The sequence below is a fragment of the Penicillium chrysogenum genome (assembly GCF_028827035.1).
Source record: "Penicillium chrysogenum strain IBT 35668 chromosome Unknown utg000004l_segment0_segment0, whole genome shotgun sequence".
Taxonomy (NCBI): Eukaryota; Fungi; Ascomycota; class Eurotiomycetes; order Eurotiales; family Aspergillaceae; genus Penicillium; species Penicillium chrysogenum.
This window is the reverse complement of record NW_026622752.1, coordinates 1986012-2000877: the sequence shown is the minus strand read 5'-3', so window position 1 is coordinate 2000877 and position 14866 is coordinate 1986012. Positions and strand designations below refer to the sequence as shown.

Below are 14866 nucleotides of genomic sequence, written 5' to 3'. Positions count from 1 at the left end.
AAATCGAACTGCAGGATCTGTTTATAGTTGATAAATTTCAACTTGGAGACATTGCAGACAGGGGTCAAGCCCCATGGTGGATCGGCCTAGCGGGCCCCCTGGGAAGTGAAGATTTAGACGGAGTAAAGCCTTTGTATTTCAATACAAAGAGATCGTCAGAAGAAAATAGGATAAAGAAAAGAAATAATGGAATTGATGGGGAATTTATACTACATATGTACTTAAATATCTCCATTCCAGAGGAAATACGTGAAAATACACTCCAGATACTGAATGATGTTGCTACTGAAGTCAAAGATACCGAAATAAGTTATGTACATAAGTATTCAGAATACCAGATTACCAGAATACCAGAATATCTGACAGGAGTTAACCACTTCTCCCCGCTTGTGGACTCGTGAGACGGGAGAGACGTGAATGCGCCATTCCATTTCTTCCATTTCGCGGCCCCCCCTCTCTCCCCTCCGGAGAACTCGGCCCTTAGCTTCCGAATCGTCCTTTTGTCCTCAGAACTCGGGAAAAGCCCATCTTTTGAAACTTTGGAACGCGATCTCGGCTTCCCCCGTCACCGCCAACGTCTTTCCCTTCCCTTAAGCTTCCTATTTGGCCTTCGGCAGGCCAAGCAGGCTAACGTTGTGTCGCTCACGAATTCGGCGCCTGTCTCGGAGGATAAACTGGTCCAATTGGAAACACAACCGCCCAATTCGCAACGGAACGTGGTCGATAGGTGTGGGGAACAACGGAAGCACCGATCGAACCTGTCAAGCTTCTGCCTATCAAGTCGCACACCAGTCATCCGACATTGGGTTGGAGTCGGACTTTGGTATCATACAGGGGAGGACTTTCGTTCTTTTTTAGAAGGTAGGCACATCTACCATCTTGCGCCGAGGGTCTAGTCACCTGTCAAGTCTGGTAGAGTCTAGTCGAGTCTTATGTCTCTGAGCTGCGACTGAACTCCCGTGTGGCGCAATCCAATCGCCTCCCTGACTCAGATCGAACACAAGTCCTTGATGCGTCGAGTCCCTTGTTAAACCAGTTCAGCTTGCAATGAACCGTTGCTAACCACCGTCGCGCTAGGTCGTCGTGGTTGCCGGACGTAAACCATGGGTTGCTTAGTTTCGAAGCCCGAGGAGGCTGATAAGGATGCTTTCCAACGCAATGCGCGCATTGACCGGGCTATCAAGAGTGACAAGAAGACGCTGGACCGGACCATCAAGATCCTGTTATTAGGTGCGTGATTCTCGGTCGCTGATTGTCAGCTTACCGCGTTTCTAACAAAATGCTTAGGGGCGGGAGAGTCCGGCAAGTCCACCATTATCAAGCAGATGCGAATTATTCACAGTCGTGGCTTCCCTGAGGAAGAGCGTCACCAAACCCGTGCCATAATATACTCGAACATCGTCATTGCGTTCAAAGTCTTGTTGGATATCATGAATGCTGAGGATATCGATTTCGAGAATGAGGAAAAGACCAAGGTACTATCCACCTTTCTCCTCAAGAGACCGACATCAGCTAATGAAGTTTAAAAGCCATTTGCGGACCTATTAGACAATACGGATCCAGATGTAGGGTCCGACGAAGCCTTCTCCGATCTCGAGGTTCGCGATGCGATGAGGGCCATGTGGAAGGATGAAGGTGTACAAAAGGCCGTTGCACGGGGGCATGAATTTGCTCTCCATGACAACTTGCACTTGTAAGTCGAATTGGCGATACAGTACATGAGCGTAGGCTGACCAATCTCAGTTTCTATGAATCCCTCGATCGCATATTCACTCCCGGCTGGCTTCCTGATAACCAGGACATGTTGCAGGCTCGACTTCGGACAACGGGTATTACGGAAACTCTGTTTGAGCTCGGGCAGATGAACTTCCGCATGATGGATGTTGGAGGGCAGCGATCAGAGCGGAAGAAATGGATCCATTGCTTTGAGGGTGTCCAGTGTCTGTTGTTCATGGTCGCTTTATCTGGTTACGACCAATGTCTGGTCGAAGATCAGAATGCTGTAAGCACATCTTTCCCAAATTTCCTCGCTTGCGCCGCTAATGACATTTTGCAGAATCAAATGCATGAGGCAATGATGTTGTTCGAATCGTTAGTCAACGGTGAATGGTTCAAACGCAAACCAATCATTCTATTCCTTAACAAGATTGATCTGTTCAAAGGAAAACTCGCTATCTCCTCTATCTCCAAGCACTTCCCAGATTATACTGGCTCTGACACCGACTATGATGCCTCGGCACAGTACTTTGCAGACCGATTCCGTGGCATCAATCGCATCCCAGATCGCGAGATCTACATCCATTACACGAACGCAACTGATACAACATTACTCAAGGCGACTATGGATTCAGTACAAGACATGATCATTCAGAAGAATCTGCATACCTTAATACTATAAGGCAGAGGCCCTCAAATTCCCGAGGCATTCCCCATGACCGTCTGTCTGTGACGATGATTTTCTTTTTCTCTTTCTTTTCTTCTTCCTTTCCTATTTCTCAAGCTCTTTAGCCTACCAGTTATTTTCCGGTTGCATTCCAGGGCGGCTACTATTCGTTCACTCTTTCGTGATCATGGCCATTCTCATTTTCTTTTCTTTTTTTTTCTTTCTTGTGTTTAACGAGGCGTCTTGACTGAGAGGTTGTTGTCTGCTCTCTGCTCACATCATTGGGTCTATCACGTTGCATCCAAAAGCCTATCCGATTTCGCCAACTAATGCCCACGCTTCGGTTTAGCGACTGTGTCGTTACCATTCCCACCTGTCTCTTCCCTTTTTTTTTTTCTTGTTTTAATGCAGAGTGATACCATTTGTTTGTGCAGCTGTGTTTACTAACGACTGCTCTGTATTATCACAATCATTTTGGCTCTTTGTTTACTATATCTTATCATCTCTAACTGAACTCGATATCCTGCTCTTTTATGAGTACTTCAGTCTTCAGCCTTCGGACTCCAGTATAACTTACGAAAAATAGGTGTAGTTACCAAGTCCTCCGGTCGCTTACCATCGGATTCCTTGCTGTAGATCACACGAGATGGACCATTTGTCCAAGGGTTCACTGCGTAGATACCCTAGATTCCAAAATAATCAAATGACTGGACGATATGGCACGGTCAATATGTATGTATGGAAGACAGGGTTTTCACTATCAACTCGAATCACACGAGTTCAAGATTGCCCATCTTCAGGAACTACTCACTAAACGCCTTAGGCATCCATGTTACATAATCATCCGCATGATCAGTGACCCCGAGTTCCGGGCCGACTGATTTCGCCTCCGATTCAGACTCATTCACCTCCCCAGTGACTGGGTTATCTACCAACCATGTTGTCAACATCTTTACGCCGGGCGGCGTGGACTCCCCTGCCGCTCCCCGGGATAACTCGTTCCGGTCAAAATCTTACCAGCAGCTTGCTCGGCGCAACCCGACCTCTGCACCAACGCCGGTATTCCTCCTCATCCTCCAAACCGCCCGTCCCGCCCAGCGATGGCCCCAGACGAATGGACACCTCTGCCCCGGCAAAGGGTGTCAACTCATCTAGCGAGGAAAGTAAGGCTAACCGCCGTCGGGGGAAGGACAGCTCTGCTCGGAACGGATCTTCAAAGTCTAGCCAACCTACCGCATTTTCCAACCTCCCAAGTGTCCCCTCGACACAGCACCGACAGCCACATGGTTAGTGCTCAAATCCCAGCCAGTCCCGTATATGATCTTATTTCCGCAAAGAAATAGCCCGAAGCTAACTTGTCTTTGTTCGCCGCTAGATGTCCATGTAGCATCGTTCTTCTCCATCCACCGACCAATCTCAGTGACAACCACTGTGCCCCCGACCTCGAGCACCGATGCATTCGAAGCCATCTTCTCGTCAAAGCGGCCGCTGAAGAACGAGCCGGAGGACGTCATCTTCACTCTTTCCTCGGCCGTGCAGTCGATGGAAACTGGCTCCCAGGGCATGTCAGAGTCCGAAGAACAGTTCCGAAGCTTCAGCGAACAGGACGGCGAACTCCGCATGCTGGATGGTCCCGACGCGAAGATGTCCGTTGAGGAATTCACCCGTCGTCTTCGCCCATTCCAGCCTCCTCCCCCGCCCGTCCCATTGGACACATCCGCTGCCGAGACTGCCGAGTCCACCGATGCTCAGATCGACAACGAGTACCAGACCTACTCGACCGTCCTGACTATCCGTGAGGCTCGTCACGCCGACGGCCGCAAGACCTACGAAGCACACACGGGACCTTTCGTTCGGAGCGGAGAGATGGAGGACCCATCTGACATGCGCGACGAGATCTCCATCGAGGCACCCTCTGATTCCACCGCAGGTATGACATACATGGAACGTCTGCGCAACAACCACACCATGCATGCCATTAGCACCATGAGACGGCGCAAGGCCAAGATGAAGAAGCACAAGTTCAAGAAGTTGATGAAGAGGACGCGTACCCTGAGACGGAAACTCGACAAATAGACTTGTGCTTGAGGTTTCCTGGTTTACTTTTGTTCTTTTTGCTATCAGTTGCATCTTGCGTGTGCCTATGCATTTTGGGCCGCGGCTAGTCTTGTGAGAGTTCAGGGCATATATCCTTGTTTTCGTACATCTTTTTTATTACTTTTCCCGTTCTCCCCTATTCTCTCTCGCCTATACTCGATCAAATATCCACACATACTTCTTTTTCCTTGGTCTTTTTGCTGCGAACTGCTGTACTTGCGTTGAAGTAAGTGCGGTCTTTGGCTTCTGTGTTATGCGGGCATTAACTCTACCCATACATTGAGGATAACCCAATAGATCTTGGATCACTGGATTTCCATTATACTTTGTCTGATAGGTTTCAGGTTTATCTCAGTAAATCTGACCATGTAGCAAAAGAGTAGGGAATGCCTCGACTTGAGATCGTCATTTCTTATACACTTCACCACAGTATTTCAATAGCTGGGAATATCTATACATATCCCAAGAATCTGTCTAGGAGCGACAACACCTGAATGCACATATCGGGTTTCACCGTCCTACCAAACCCAAACCCTAGGTGGCGAAGGCAACTCCATAAACAATTAACCAATCCCGATATAGGAGAATCATACGTCCACAGGGGACATTAAAGACAGAGAAGTAAAGAAACAAGAAACTCCTTACAAGAGATCCTGCCAAACCACCATAATGGAAGAGTGGACGGAGACCTAAGTCTCGGATCAGCGAATTTCATATAAAGTACAGAGTCCAGCGCGGTGTCATGCAATGTAAAGCCAAAAAAAATCCAATATCTACCCACACCTATCCACCGAGTCCATGACGAATGCTTGAGCAGATTTCCGATACTACATCCACTCAATCATCGAATCTTCACTCTCAAATGAGCTGAAACCGATCTATCATTTTCCGATGTCATTCGATCCTGCACTCACACCAACTTATCATGTCAGCTTCCCCGGCCGAAGAAGCACATTGGTTTGCGTCGGGGAAATATTGAGAATGCACATCCGGGAATGAACCGGGAATCGCGTGCGTTCCATCGGCGATTCGAGGTCCCTTACCCGGCATGCGGCGGGAGATCTTTCGTTTAACAGACTGCCTTCGAGCGAGAGTTCATGAGAAGAGCAACAATCAACCCATACAGACCTGCGAGGGGGTAAGTGGTTAGATGCGATTATACAAATCGGTGTGGTGAGCAGCCACAACTTACCCAAGACTTCAGCGAAAATGAGAATCAGAATCATTCCGACATACAGCCTAGGCTGTTGAGCCGTTCCACGAACACCCGCGTCACCAACAATACCGATAGCGAAACTGCCATCCGAGTTAGGAACAAAGCTCTAGAACAATGGGAGACACGCTGTATCGCAAACTTACCCCGCAGCAAGACCAGCCAGGCCGACTGACAGACCAGCACCGAGCTGGATGAAACCAGTGTAGAGAGGAAGCTTCTGGGTCAAGTCGTTGGCGACCAGGACGGACACAACAAGACCGTAGATACCAATGATACCCGCCATGACAATGGGGACAATGTCTGGAAACCGAGTCAGCAAATTGTTGCCATATGTCTTTGCGCGAGGCTAGGAATATCTCGTCGCCAAAATCAGCAGAGCTCTCGTTGAAATCGACGTACTCTTGACGATCAGGTCAGGGCGGAGGACGGCCATGGAGCAAACTCCGACACCAGCCTTAGCAGTTCCATATGCGGCACCGAAGCAGGTGAAAACAATAGCAGAGGTGCAGCCCAGCGCGCCAAAGAAGGGCTAAAGGAAAAAGATTAGTTATCATTCCGATGCATTGTGAGCGGGTGGATGACGCGGACGGGCCGAGACATGGGCGATCAGTTTGGTCGTGCTCGAGTGTCGGGATCTAGTATAAAGGTGAGACTCACCGCATAGACGGGGCTGTCAAAATCCAAATGTTAGCAAGGCTGATCCATAAACACTGGGGAATTACGGGCTTGATAGCAAGGTGTCGATCGGAAGCTGTCGAGCACCCAGGGGCTGGAGGGAGGTTTGGCTGACGACTTACCAAAGTTCAGTTGCCATTTTGATGAAAGACAACCCAACGAGGTTCTCGTAGAGTAGTTGGAGCTTTAAAAATGAAATAGAAACACCCGAGGTCGGCAAGCTCACTTGGATGCGGTCGGGGAGGATGGAGAGTCCAGAGGCTTGGAGGTCGACGGCAAACATGCTGGCCTCTCTGAGTCACGTGTAATGTCTTGGCGTACCCACCGGGACAGGGTCATGACTACAGCATATGTGACATGTATAAATTCAGCTGTGATGGGTTTGTTCAGTTGGTTACGTGTTGCATTATTGTACATGTATCATTTTGTTTATACAGTTTTAAGGACAACTCGAGATCCTGGAATATCCAGTTTCGTGCACGACTCCGACTCCATTTCTGCTTTGATGGGCTGCGAGTAGGAAATCGCCTTCTCGGACAATGCCCCAAAGGTGCGAGGTAGAGAAATGATCCCATTGCTGTCCTCATTCGTGACATGTGTCTCAATTTCCATAGGATCAGTTACCATTCCAAAGTGATAGCTGATAGGCTCTTCCTGTGAGTCATGATTGCTCGAAACTTTACTCTGTGCCCCAGTCGGTTCTACCGACACAAAGAACTGAATATAGTCACCTGCGGTAGCAACCTGTGAAAGTAGAGATAGATCATCTACAGTAATTCCCTTATCAATAGAAGGGAGTGTGTCCAACTGTGTGGTGTCAGGGTCAAAAATTTGACTCAATGCGACGAGATCGTCTCGCTTGACAGTCTCCGAGAAGCAGATTTCAGGATCCAGAGAAAGAAGGCCTTGCTTCTTTCCCCATCCACCCCCACCGCTCATGACACGGTGCAATTTCCCACCTTGGTGCAGAGATTGGATCAAGCGATCATGAGTAGATGAACCTGCACCAGCCACCTCTAACTGGGGTTTCTCGACAAGTGCCCATACGGATACACGCTGGTCAATGATATTATGTTCTGCGATATAACGCGGAAGTTCCTTCTCGAGCTCCGACGAAGCAGGCATTGTGTCCATCGACCTCACATCCGTTGATTTTGCTAGTTGCCGTAAAATGTTTCCCATGCTAGTCATGACTCTTCGTCGTTCAGTCACCGGATGCAATGGCAACTCCAATGCGGTATCTACAGCCTGGGAAGAGGCTGTAACCATGCAGCTTGCGAAATCGGCTGATTTGTCCAAAACATATCTGTTTGAGGATTTATCCCAAAGCCAACGTGTACCAAAGATTGTTGTTTCTCTCCCATTAACAAATATGGTGTTCGCTAGGCGCAATCCAACTTCGTGCGCAGGTTGACCAATCGCTTCAGTTTGGAATGAAAACAAGAGATTGGTCTCCTCGCTGGCAGAGCTTCTAATGAGGCGGGTTGGTGCAGCCTTTGCCTGGACACCTGCTTGTCCCACTGCCAGAAGCGACAGCCCTTCAGATTCACTGAAGTTTGGGCCTTCGGATGTAGTATTCGGGAGTGCGTCAACCACGGCTGTAACGGCATATAGAGTATCTTTATCTGGGGAGTTGCCATAAAGGCGACTGAGAAATTGTGACAAGAAAGGGCTAGAAGAATCTAGCCAGTGGGCGAAGCTTGGGGTGACGAGGAGGAGAGGGACAGAAGCGGGTGCAGCTGATGGGCTCGCGGGCCCTGAAGGAAGACTGGTCAAAATATCATCTGGGGTCTGTTTATATTTAGCTTAAAAATCAAAAGTATAGAAATGTTGATTTTGCTCACTGTCTCTTCTGCTGTCTTTGTGAGCCATGTGTATGCAAAAGGCCCACCTTTGGCCAGGTTCTGTGTCGCGTACCATCTATTTACATGATGGAAGCTTCCAGGAGCTTTGCACAAGCCTCTAAGCTGCCAGCGTCCGGAATTGAGGACTACCCTCATCTGTTTGAATCTCATTGACATTGAGATATCAAGGTCCAAGCTGCTCCAATTAGGAAAATGCGGAAGTCATTGCGGAGGATAGTGGGTCGCGGAGCGGAACATCTGTTTTTACCGCACGTACCGTACATCAGGTCATTACATACATATGTATGTAAAATATACGATACTATCACGCCACATACTTGACATGAACTTCGGGTTGATTCGTTAAACATTGGACCAAGCTTATTTTCGATATTGAGCAAACCTTGGTACCTAGGGGTGAAGTCCTCAATATAGCACTCTAACCCCATTAAGCAAGATGTCAAGAATCAGGATGATACTGTCTTCAATGTTTTTACCATGTAATCATGTGACTTTGTCACTTTGTAATTTGCTTCTTAAGCATGTCCGACCAGATTGTCAAGATCAGACCATTGTGGATTTTAGTTACAACAAAGAGATGTTGACCATCGTGAATTTGGCCAATACGTTCGCCATGCACCTGATTTCAGTTACAAAAGCCTTCACGGAAGATCGCGGAGATCTCTAGATGTATGGTTAGATACAGAAAAAGTCGTCTTCCCATTTTATGTGCTTTGACAAGACATCCAAGAAAACATGATATCTTTAATTCCCTGAAGCTTGGAAGAATAAGTATAAGGTGAACAAGAAAGGTAGGCAGCTTATGCGGCCTTGCCCTGGTTCGACGATGCAACGAGTTAGTCATGGCCGTTCGGTTATAATGATGCATCAGTGGGATCAACTGTCCTTGTAGTGTGGAGCCTGTTGAAAGAAACAGTGTGGCTGTGACTAAGACCAGCCATACATTCCAACCTTGGAAGGTTACCTAGGTACACATAGGCAAAGGAATACCCAGCCCTGAGAGCCCCAGAGATCAGAGGGCTGTTCAAATACCGGTTCCCCCTGGCACAGATAAAACGGCTACAACCCCATTATCCAGGCTGCATCTAAGTGAACATCACATTGGCGCATTAAGGACAGGCTATACCAATGTGTTCTCGGGAGGTCCGGAAAAAGGCATCTATATCTTCCACCCAAAAGCACCAATGGATACCTAGGTATGAGCGTGATTTATCTAACCCCAGGGCACCAGGTGCCGAGGCTTGAAAGGCCAGGATGCTTGCCTCTCACAGGACGCTAGGGAAGTCGGAAGGGAATCTAGATCACTGGTACCAGGCGGTTCAGGAGAACACGCAGACGCTCTGTCAACATGAGAAAAGCAGCGGCACTGAATATCAAGTCTGCAGGGTGGGTCTCCTGCAGGAAGTACGGAACCACCTGTAGCGACTCGTGAAACACTGTTCCGCAGTACGGAGTAGGCTCACTGCGAGTGGGCGAGTGGGGACTTATCCGATGACATTGGAAAAGGAGGCTGGCAATAGCCTTGGTCGAAGATTGTGGCTGTTGCACCAGATCTAGACGTTCCGTACGGAGTAGCGGAACCGCCGATGTCCTTGTTAGGCGATGCTGATTTTGCCCAGGAGGGAAAACGATGCGTAAACCCACTTGATCAGTCTGTTGACTAGTACTCCGTACATTATATGTGCAAGTGATTCCCCTCTAAATTTGGTATAGAACGCGTGTACATAGTCCCTCGCCTCAATGCCCTCGCCTCAATGCTTATCTCTTTGTGTCACGAATAATTGACCCCAGCCACTTTTCTATTTCAGTCAAGTCATAAACGCCAACCACATGCCGATACCAGGCGCTTGGCAGGTGCCCAGGTGGGGGCTATCCATCATAGGGCTGAGTTGCCTGGCCACGACCGACAGCAAGTACTTGGCAGACCTAAGCAAGTAAAGATTCACGCCAAGTTTAGAAGTGACGGTGTTTGTAGAGATCGTCGCTATCATGAGACTTCGACTGCAGCATGGGCGCATAGTTACATATTACAGAGTACGGAGTACATGTAGGCAACAAAGAACCCTGTACTCCGTACTGTACAACCTATACGCTCAAATATAGAAAATAGAAAACCAGGACAGTCGAAGATTAAAAGCTAAATTTTTTTATTAAAAAGCAGGCTAATTCCCGCCAAGATTCCTCCAGGCAGCGAGCAAAAGAACGAACCGGATAGGTGAGAGAAGCTGGTCATAGCCGCCAGCACAGAAGATCATTATCTTGGCAATCCTGAACAGAATGCAATAATTGAACTCTGTAGGCAGTAGTAATAGCGATCACCCCCAAGTTAAAATTAAAATATTAAGAAGAATTAATAACGAAAATAACGAAAAATAACGAAAAATAACGAAAATAACGTAGAGAAAATAGAAATAATGTAATATAAGCCACAATTTGTCGCTGCCTTGAGCCAAAATGGGCCAGAATTGGTTGTTTTTCCCACTTTTTTCATTTTCCCTCTGAGCCACAGGGCCATGATGTAATGACCCAAGCTCTCAGCCTTGTCCCCTTTTAAGACTTCCGCTCCCTCCACTTTCCCTTCCCATTTCCTCCTTAACAATTTCAAATCAAATCTGCCCATCATGCCTTTCACCGCTTCGTAAGTTGTCCATTGTTTGTGTTATGGCTACGGCTTCTAAGTCATACCTTCCGCCCTGGCATCCTGTCATCCTCAACACCTCTCCTTATCCCGTTATTGCCTGTGAGACGTCCAGTGTACTAACATCGTCAACAGTGACATCTGCAAGATTATCTTTGCCATTATCCTCCCTCCTCTAGGTGTCTTCCTGGAGCGCGGTTGTGGTGCTGATTTCCTGATCAACATCTTATTGACCATTCTGGGATGGATTCCCGGTGTTATCCACGCCATGTACGTGTTTATCTGACGAATCTGCAACCTCCTGCAACAGCTGCTGACCATATTACAGCTACATCATCTTCAAATACTAGAGATACCCACCTCCCGGACACCCTCGCTACCAAAGCTTTCCCAAGACTAATATCCCTTGGAAGGCGATGCACTGCGACCAAGTTCACAGCCCTTGCTCCTCTTGCCTTGCGCTTTGAGTAAGGGTCGGTGCGATTCGATATCCTGAGCGTCGGTGTGGTTCCGTGGAGGTCCGGTTGAGACTAGCCTAATGCAGCCTCTACCATTTGGCGTCGGGTCTGACACGAGTCCGGCATGATGTCCATAATTCCCTAATATTTTGCGTGGTCGCAAGGTTATGTTTTTATTTTGATTCCTTTCCTTTGTCTTGCTCGATACTGCGGGTTTTTACTTTTGCGTTATGAATGATACCAGCTCATACGGCCTGACTTTGCGTTGTTTCGTACCAATGCCCGCCGTTGGCTAGTTTTTCTGATTCATGGGTCCTACAATAAACCACAAGAGTTCCTTGACTAGGAGAGTACAAAAACCTGTAGATTGGATGTACATGTACCGCGTACTCCATACAGTACCTATCGTAGAACGCAAATCAAACACCTGGGCAAGATTCGATCCTAACATAATGAGCCTTGTGGGCCTCAGCACGTCTCCATTTCAATAGTTCAAGTGATTGGCGGAAAGCGTTGCGTAAGGCGGGTGCAGCTGCTCCGTAGACTGTTCCGAGAGCATACCGGGGGAGCCCATCACCAACTCCCGAAGACAAATCAAACAGGTAACACGACATGAAGCAGGTGACTTTGGCCACTTGAATCATCGACCTGCGCGAATCTCTGAGCGAGTCGAAGTGTTCCAGAAACAGACTAAATCATCGTCAGGCGGGTAACCCGCATTAGAGCGAAACCAACCACGACGATGTACCCAGTACCGAGCAGAGCGTCGAATTACCTCAAAAACAACAAATCCCAGTCACTCATCCACAAACTTTGAAAAATCTGAAACCTCGCCCGGGCCCATCCGCAACTTGTTATGCAGCCTAAGCGCTTTCGATGGCCCAGCGCGTATCGAAGCCGCTTACCTACGCCCCTCATCCTGACAGGGCGCTTTAAGTCTACAACGATTCGTCTCTTGGGGGGGATCTTACTATTTTAAACATAATGCTGTTTCACTATAGCGCCTATACATACACAGCCTCAAGCACTGTGTTTCAGAATGATGTCGAAATGCAGATACTTGGCCCAACAGTCGATGGGCGTCATGGACGGTTTTGCCTCGCGCCTAGAGTGATGTCGCCCTCTGACTTCGTGTTTAACTAGAATGGAGTCCCTCTTTTGGTAGCTTGTTTGGCCTTTTCTTTTTCTTTCTGGCGTTGCGGCTACCTTCACGCCATCTGCTATCCAATCCACAGACACATCTACCAACTATGGTAACCACATGCACAAGTTTCCACGGGTAATCACTCCCATGCAGGACTATACAAGGTCGGTTGATGTGAGGAGCATACATGGCATATCGGTGCTCATGGGAAATGTGTATAGGGCTAGCGCAGAATGACCCTCCTTCCTATCCACAGGATACTCATCGCGATCCTCCTCATACTCACCCTCTGCTCTGCCGCCGAAGATGCATCGAACTCAGCTCTGTATGACATGGTCCCGGACTGCGCTAAGGACTGCGTTGATAGCTTCATCAAGTCCGAATACACGCCCATGGAATGCACGTCACCGTCCGATATCGAATGTCTTTGCCGCACCCGGACAACTAGTAGCTTGACGTTGGGGGAAGCGGCTTTGAGCTGTGTTCTGTCTGTATGCTCACAGACAGTCATCGCAAAGTCGAAGGCTTATCACATATGTGACTCGGTATCCGAAGCTCTTCCGAAAACTCACCAGACGATTACGGCGACAGTCTTTTCTGATACGAGTACAACAAAGCCGAGTGATGAGAAAACTACTGCGGAGACAATATCAACCAGCTCCACTTCGACAGCCGAACACACTTCGGAGGCCTCTGTGACAACACCTACAGCGGCCTCGGCATCGACACCAACGTCAACTACTTCCAGTCAGACTTCTGAAATTACATCCTATGATGCGTCTTCATCTTCAGGTTCTCCAGTGGAACCAACATCGTCTACTGGACAGATCTCCAGTGACTCTTCTGAAGATACCAATAAGAAAGGTGATCATGGTATCACTCCAGCGGCGGTCATTGGAATGTCAGTAGCATCAGGTGTAGCAGGGTCTTTTATCATCGGTGTTGCTGTGTTTTACTGCTGCAAGAGATGGCGACGAAAGCAGCGGGAACAGGCGGCGCCACACGTTTTCGAGATTGGAGGTGCCATGTCTGAGCCTCCTGACTTTTCGAAACCCATGCCACAGCTCCCAAGAGAGGGTTTGGGACTAGGGTCTTCATACAGCCCAGCGAGTGACCGCGAGACGATGTTACAGCGGCCAGGTACTTTCCATTCAACGGGAAGCGTTCAACCAGTATCGCGATATTCACCGCAATCCGGCACGGTACATAACTTGGGCCAGAGCAAAGAACCTAAAGGCCAAGAGCGAATAGGCTTTGCCATCAGCTCCGACTCGGACTGGGAATCTTCGCCTCGGACACAATCATCACAGCACAGCGTGGCCCGGCTACTCCCAGATCCTACAGCTGGACTATACCCAAAGCCACTTAAGTGGAGTCATCGGCCACCTAGTGGAGAGACTCTCTTTGAAGAAGATGAAAGTCAGCAAGCTGCGGCGGCGGCGACAGCAGGAATGGTACAAAACGACTCCCCAAGGCTAGGGGTCCAGCCGAAACTCGCAGGACTACCAGCCAACCCACGCGCATTCAAAAAGGGATTGCCAGCAGGCCACTTCAACCAAAGATCCGGGGCCCCGAGTACCCTATCACCCCCATTCAATCCCAACCCGGCCTTCGGAGCCTCTTCATCAGACAGCAGCGCTACAACCAACGAAACCCCCGAAACCTCTGAAACCTCTCAAACCTCCTACTCCTCTCTAAATCCAAACGTCCTCTTCGCCGCCCCTGCCAACACCATCCATACCCAACCCAAGGACCGCAGCTTGTCACCAGGACGACAGGCGCCTCAACCCTGCCCCACCCCATCATCGTCATCAACCCTTCCCCCAGGCTCGGAGATTGTATCTAGGCCGCGGATCATACGCGGAAATGACATCAAGCGTGTGGAAATCCGCAACAGTCCACGTCCGCCCAGCGAAGTCGTTGCGCCATACTGCCCAGATGATTTGTGGCTGGAGCGTGGACGCATCCTTGCGCCGCCGAGGTCCCGAGAACCGTCTGGGGAACTGCCGTATCCTTCAGATATGTTCCCGGGTGCTGTGCATTATCCCGATAGTCCGAAAAAGAAGGCCGACGCTGCGTCGAATCGTGTTTCTCCGACTAGTCGGAATTTGACGCCATCGAGGAGAGGCGATGATTTGATTCTTCGTGTTGATTAATAGTTTGTGTTTTTATGGGATTTTGTGGTCTGGGATTTATGCTATCATGATGCATATATGTAGTTTGCTTTTGTTGTATATTAACTACCATGTCCTTTCATACGGGCGGAGAGCTTTGAATTTTGAATTTCGTTTGTATTGTATGAGAACATCCAATTGCACATATAGAAATTCAATAACCGATCGATCTGGCTCCTCGGATTAATACATATGTAGGTTCTCTTTTAGATTTCT

General features: G+C 48.6%; 6 protein-coding genes across 6 annotated transcripts; 4 read left to right on the top strand and 2 right to left on the bottom strand.

The window, feature by feature from the left end:
- Positions 1-1103: 1103 nt before the first annotated feature.
- Positions 1104-2398, top strand: N7489_006695 (guanine nucleotide-binding protein subunit alpha; the record flags this gene model as incomplete). The annotated part of the gene is made up of 5 exons (XM_056712445.1): positions 1104-1230; positions 1288-1475; positions 1530-1693; positions 1744-2002; positions 2057-2398. The coding sequence occupies 5 exons, from the start codon at positions 1104-1106 to the stop codon at positions 2396-2398; spliced, it is 1080 nt and encodes a 359-aa protein (XP_056566160.1).
- A 922-nt stretch (positions 2399-3320) lies between these two features.
- N7489_006694 (mitochondrial 37S ribosomal protein mS38) lies at positions 3321-4459 on the top strand (the record flags this gene model as incomplete). Its single annotated transcript, XM_056712444.1, has 2 exons — positions 3321-3669; positions 3759-4459. 2 exons carry the CDS (start codon positions 3321-3323, stop codon positions 4457-4459), a joined length of 1050 nt encoding a protein of 349 aa, XP_056566159.1.
- A 1090-nt stretch (positions 4460-5549) lies between these two features.
- Positions 5550-6654, bottom strand: N7489_006693 (H(+)-transporting V0 sector ATPase subunit c; the record flags this gene model as incomplete). Its single annotated transcript, XM_056712443.1, has 6 exons — positions 5550-5608; positions 5673-5776; positions 5840-5996; positions 6096-6225; positions 6354-6366; positions 6494-6654. 6 exons carry the CDS (start codon positions 6652-6654, stop codon positions 5550-5552), a joined length of 624 nt encoding a protein of 207 aa, XP_056566158.1.
- A 146-nt stretch (positions 6655-6800) lies between these two features.
- On the bottom strand, positions 6801-8386 carry N7489_006692 (uncharacterized protein; the record flags this gene model as incomplete). The annotated part of the gene is made up of 2 exons (XM_056712442.1): positions 6801-8162; positions 8216-8386. 2 exons carry the CDS (start codon positions 8384-8386, stop codon positions 6801-6803), a joined length of 1533 nt encoding a protein of 510 aa, XP_056566157.1.
- Positions 8387-10857: 2471 nt separating this feature from the next.
- N7489_006691 (YqaE/Pmp3 family membrane protein) lies at positions 10858-11224 on the top strand (the record flags this gene model as incomplete). The annotated part of the gene is made up of 3 exons (XM_056712441.1): positions 10858-10874; positions 11010-11144; positions 11203-11224. 3 exons carry the CDS (start codon positions 10858-10860, stop codon positions 11222-11224), a joined length of 174 nt encoding a protein of 57 aa, XP_056566156.1.
- A 1485-nt stretch (positions 11225-12709) lies between these two features.
- Positions 12710-14632, top strand: N7489_006690 (uncharacterized protein; the record flags this gene model as incomplete). Its single annotated transcript, XM_056712440.1, has 1 exon — positions 12710-14632. The coding sequence occupies one exon, from the start codon at positions 12710-12712 to the stop codon at positions 14630-14632; it is 1923 nt and encodes a 640-aa protein (XP_056566155.1).
- Between the last annotated feature and the right edge of the window lie 234 nt (positions 14633-14866).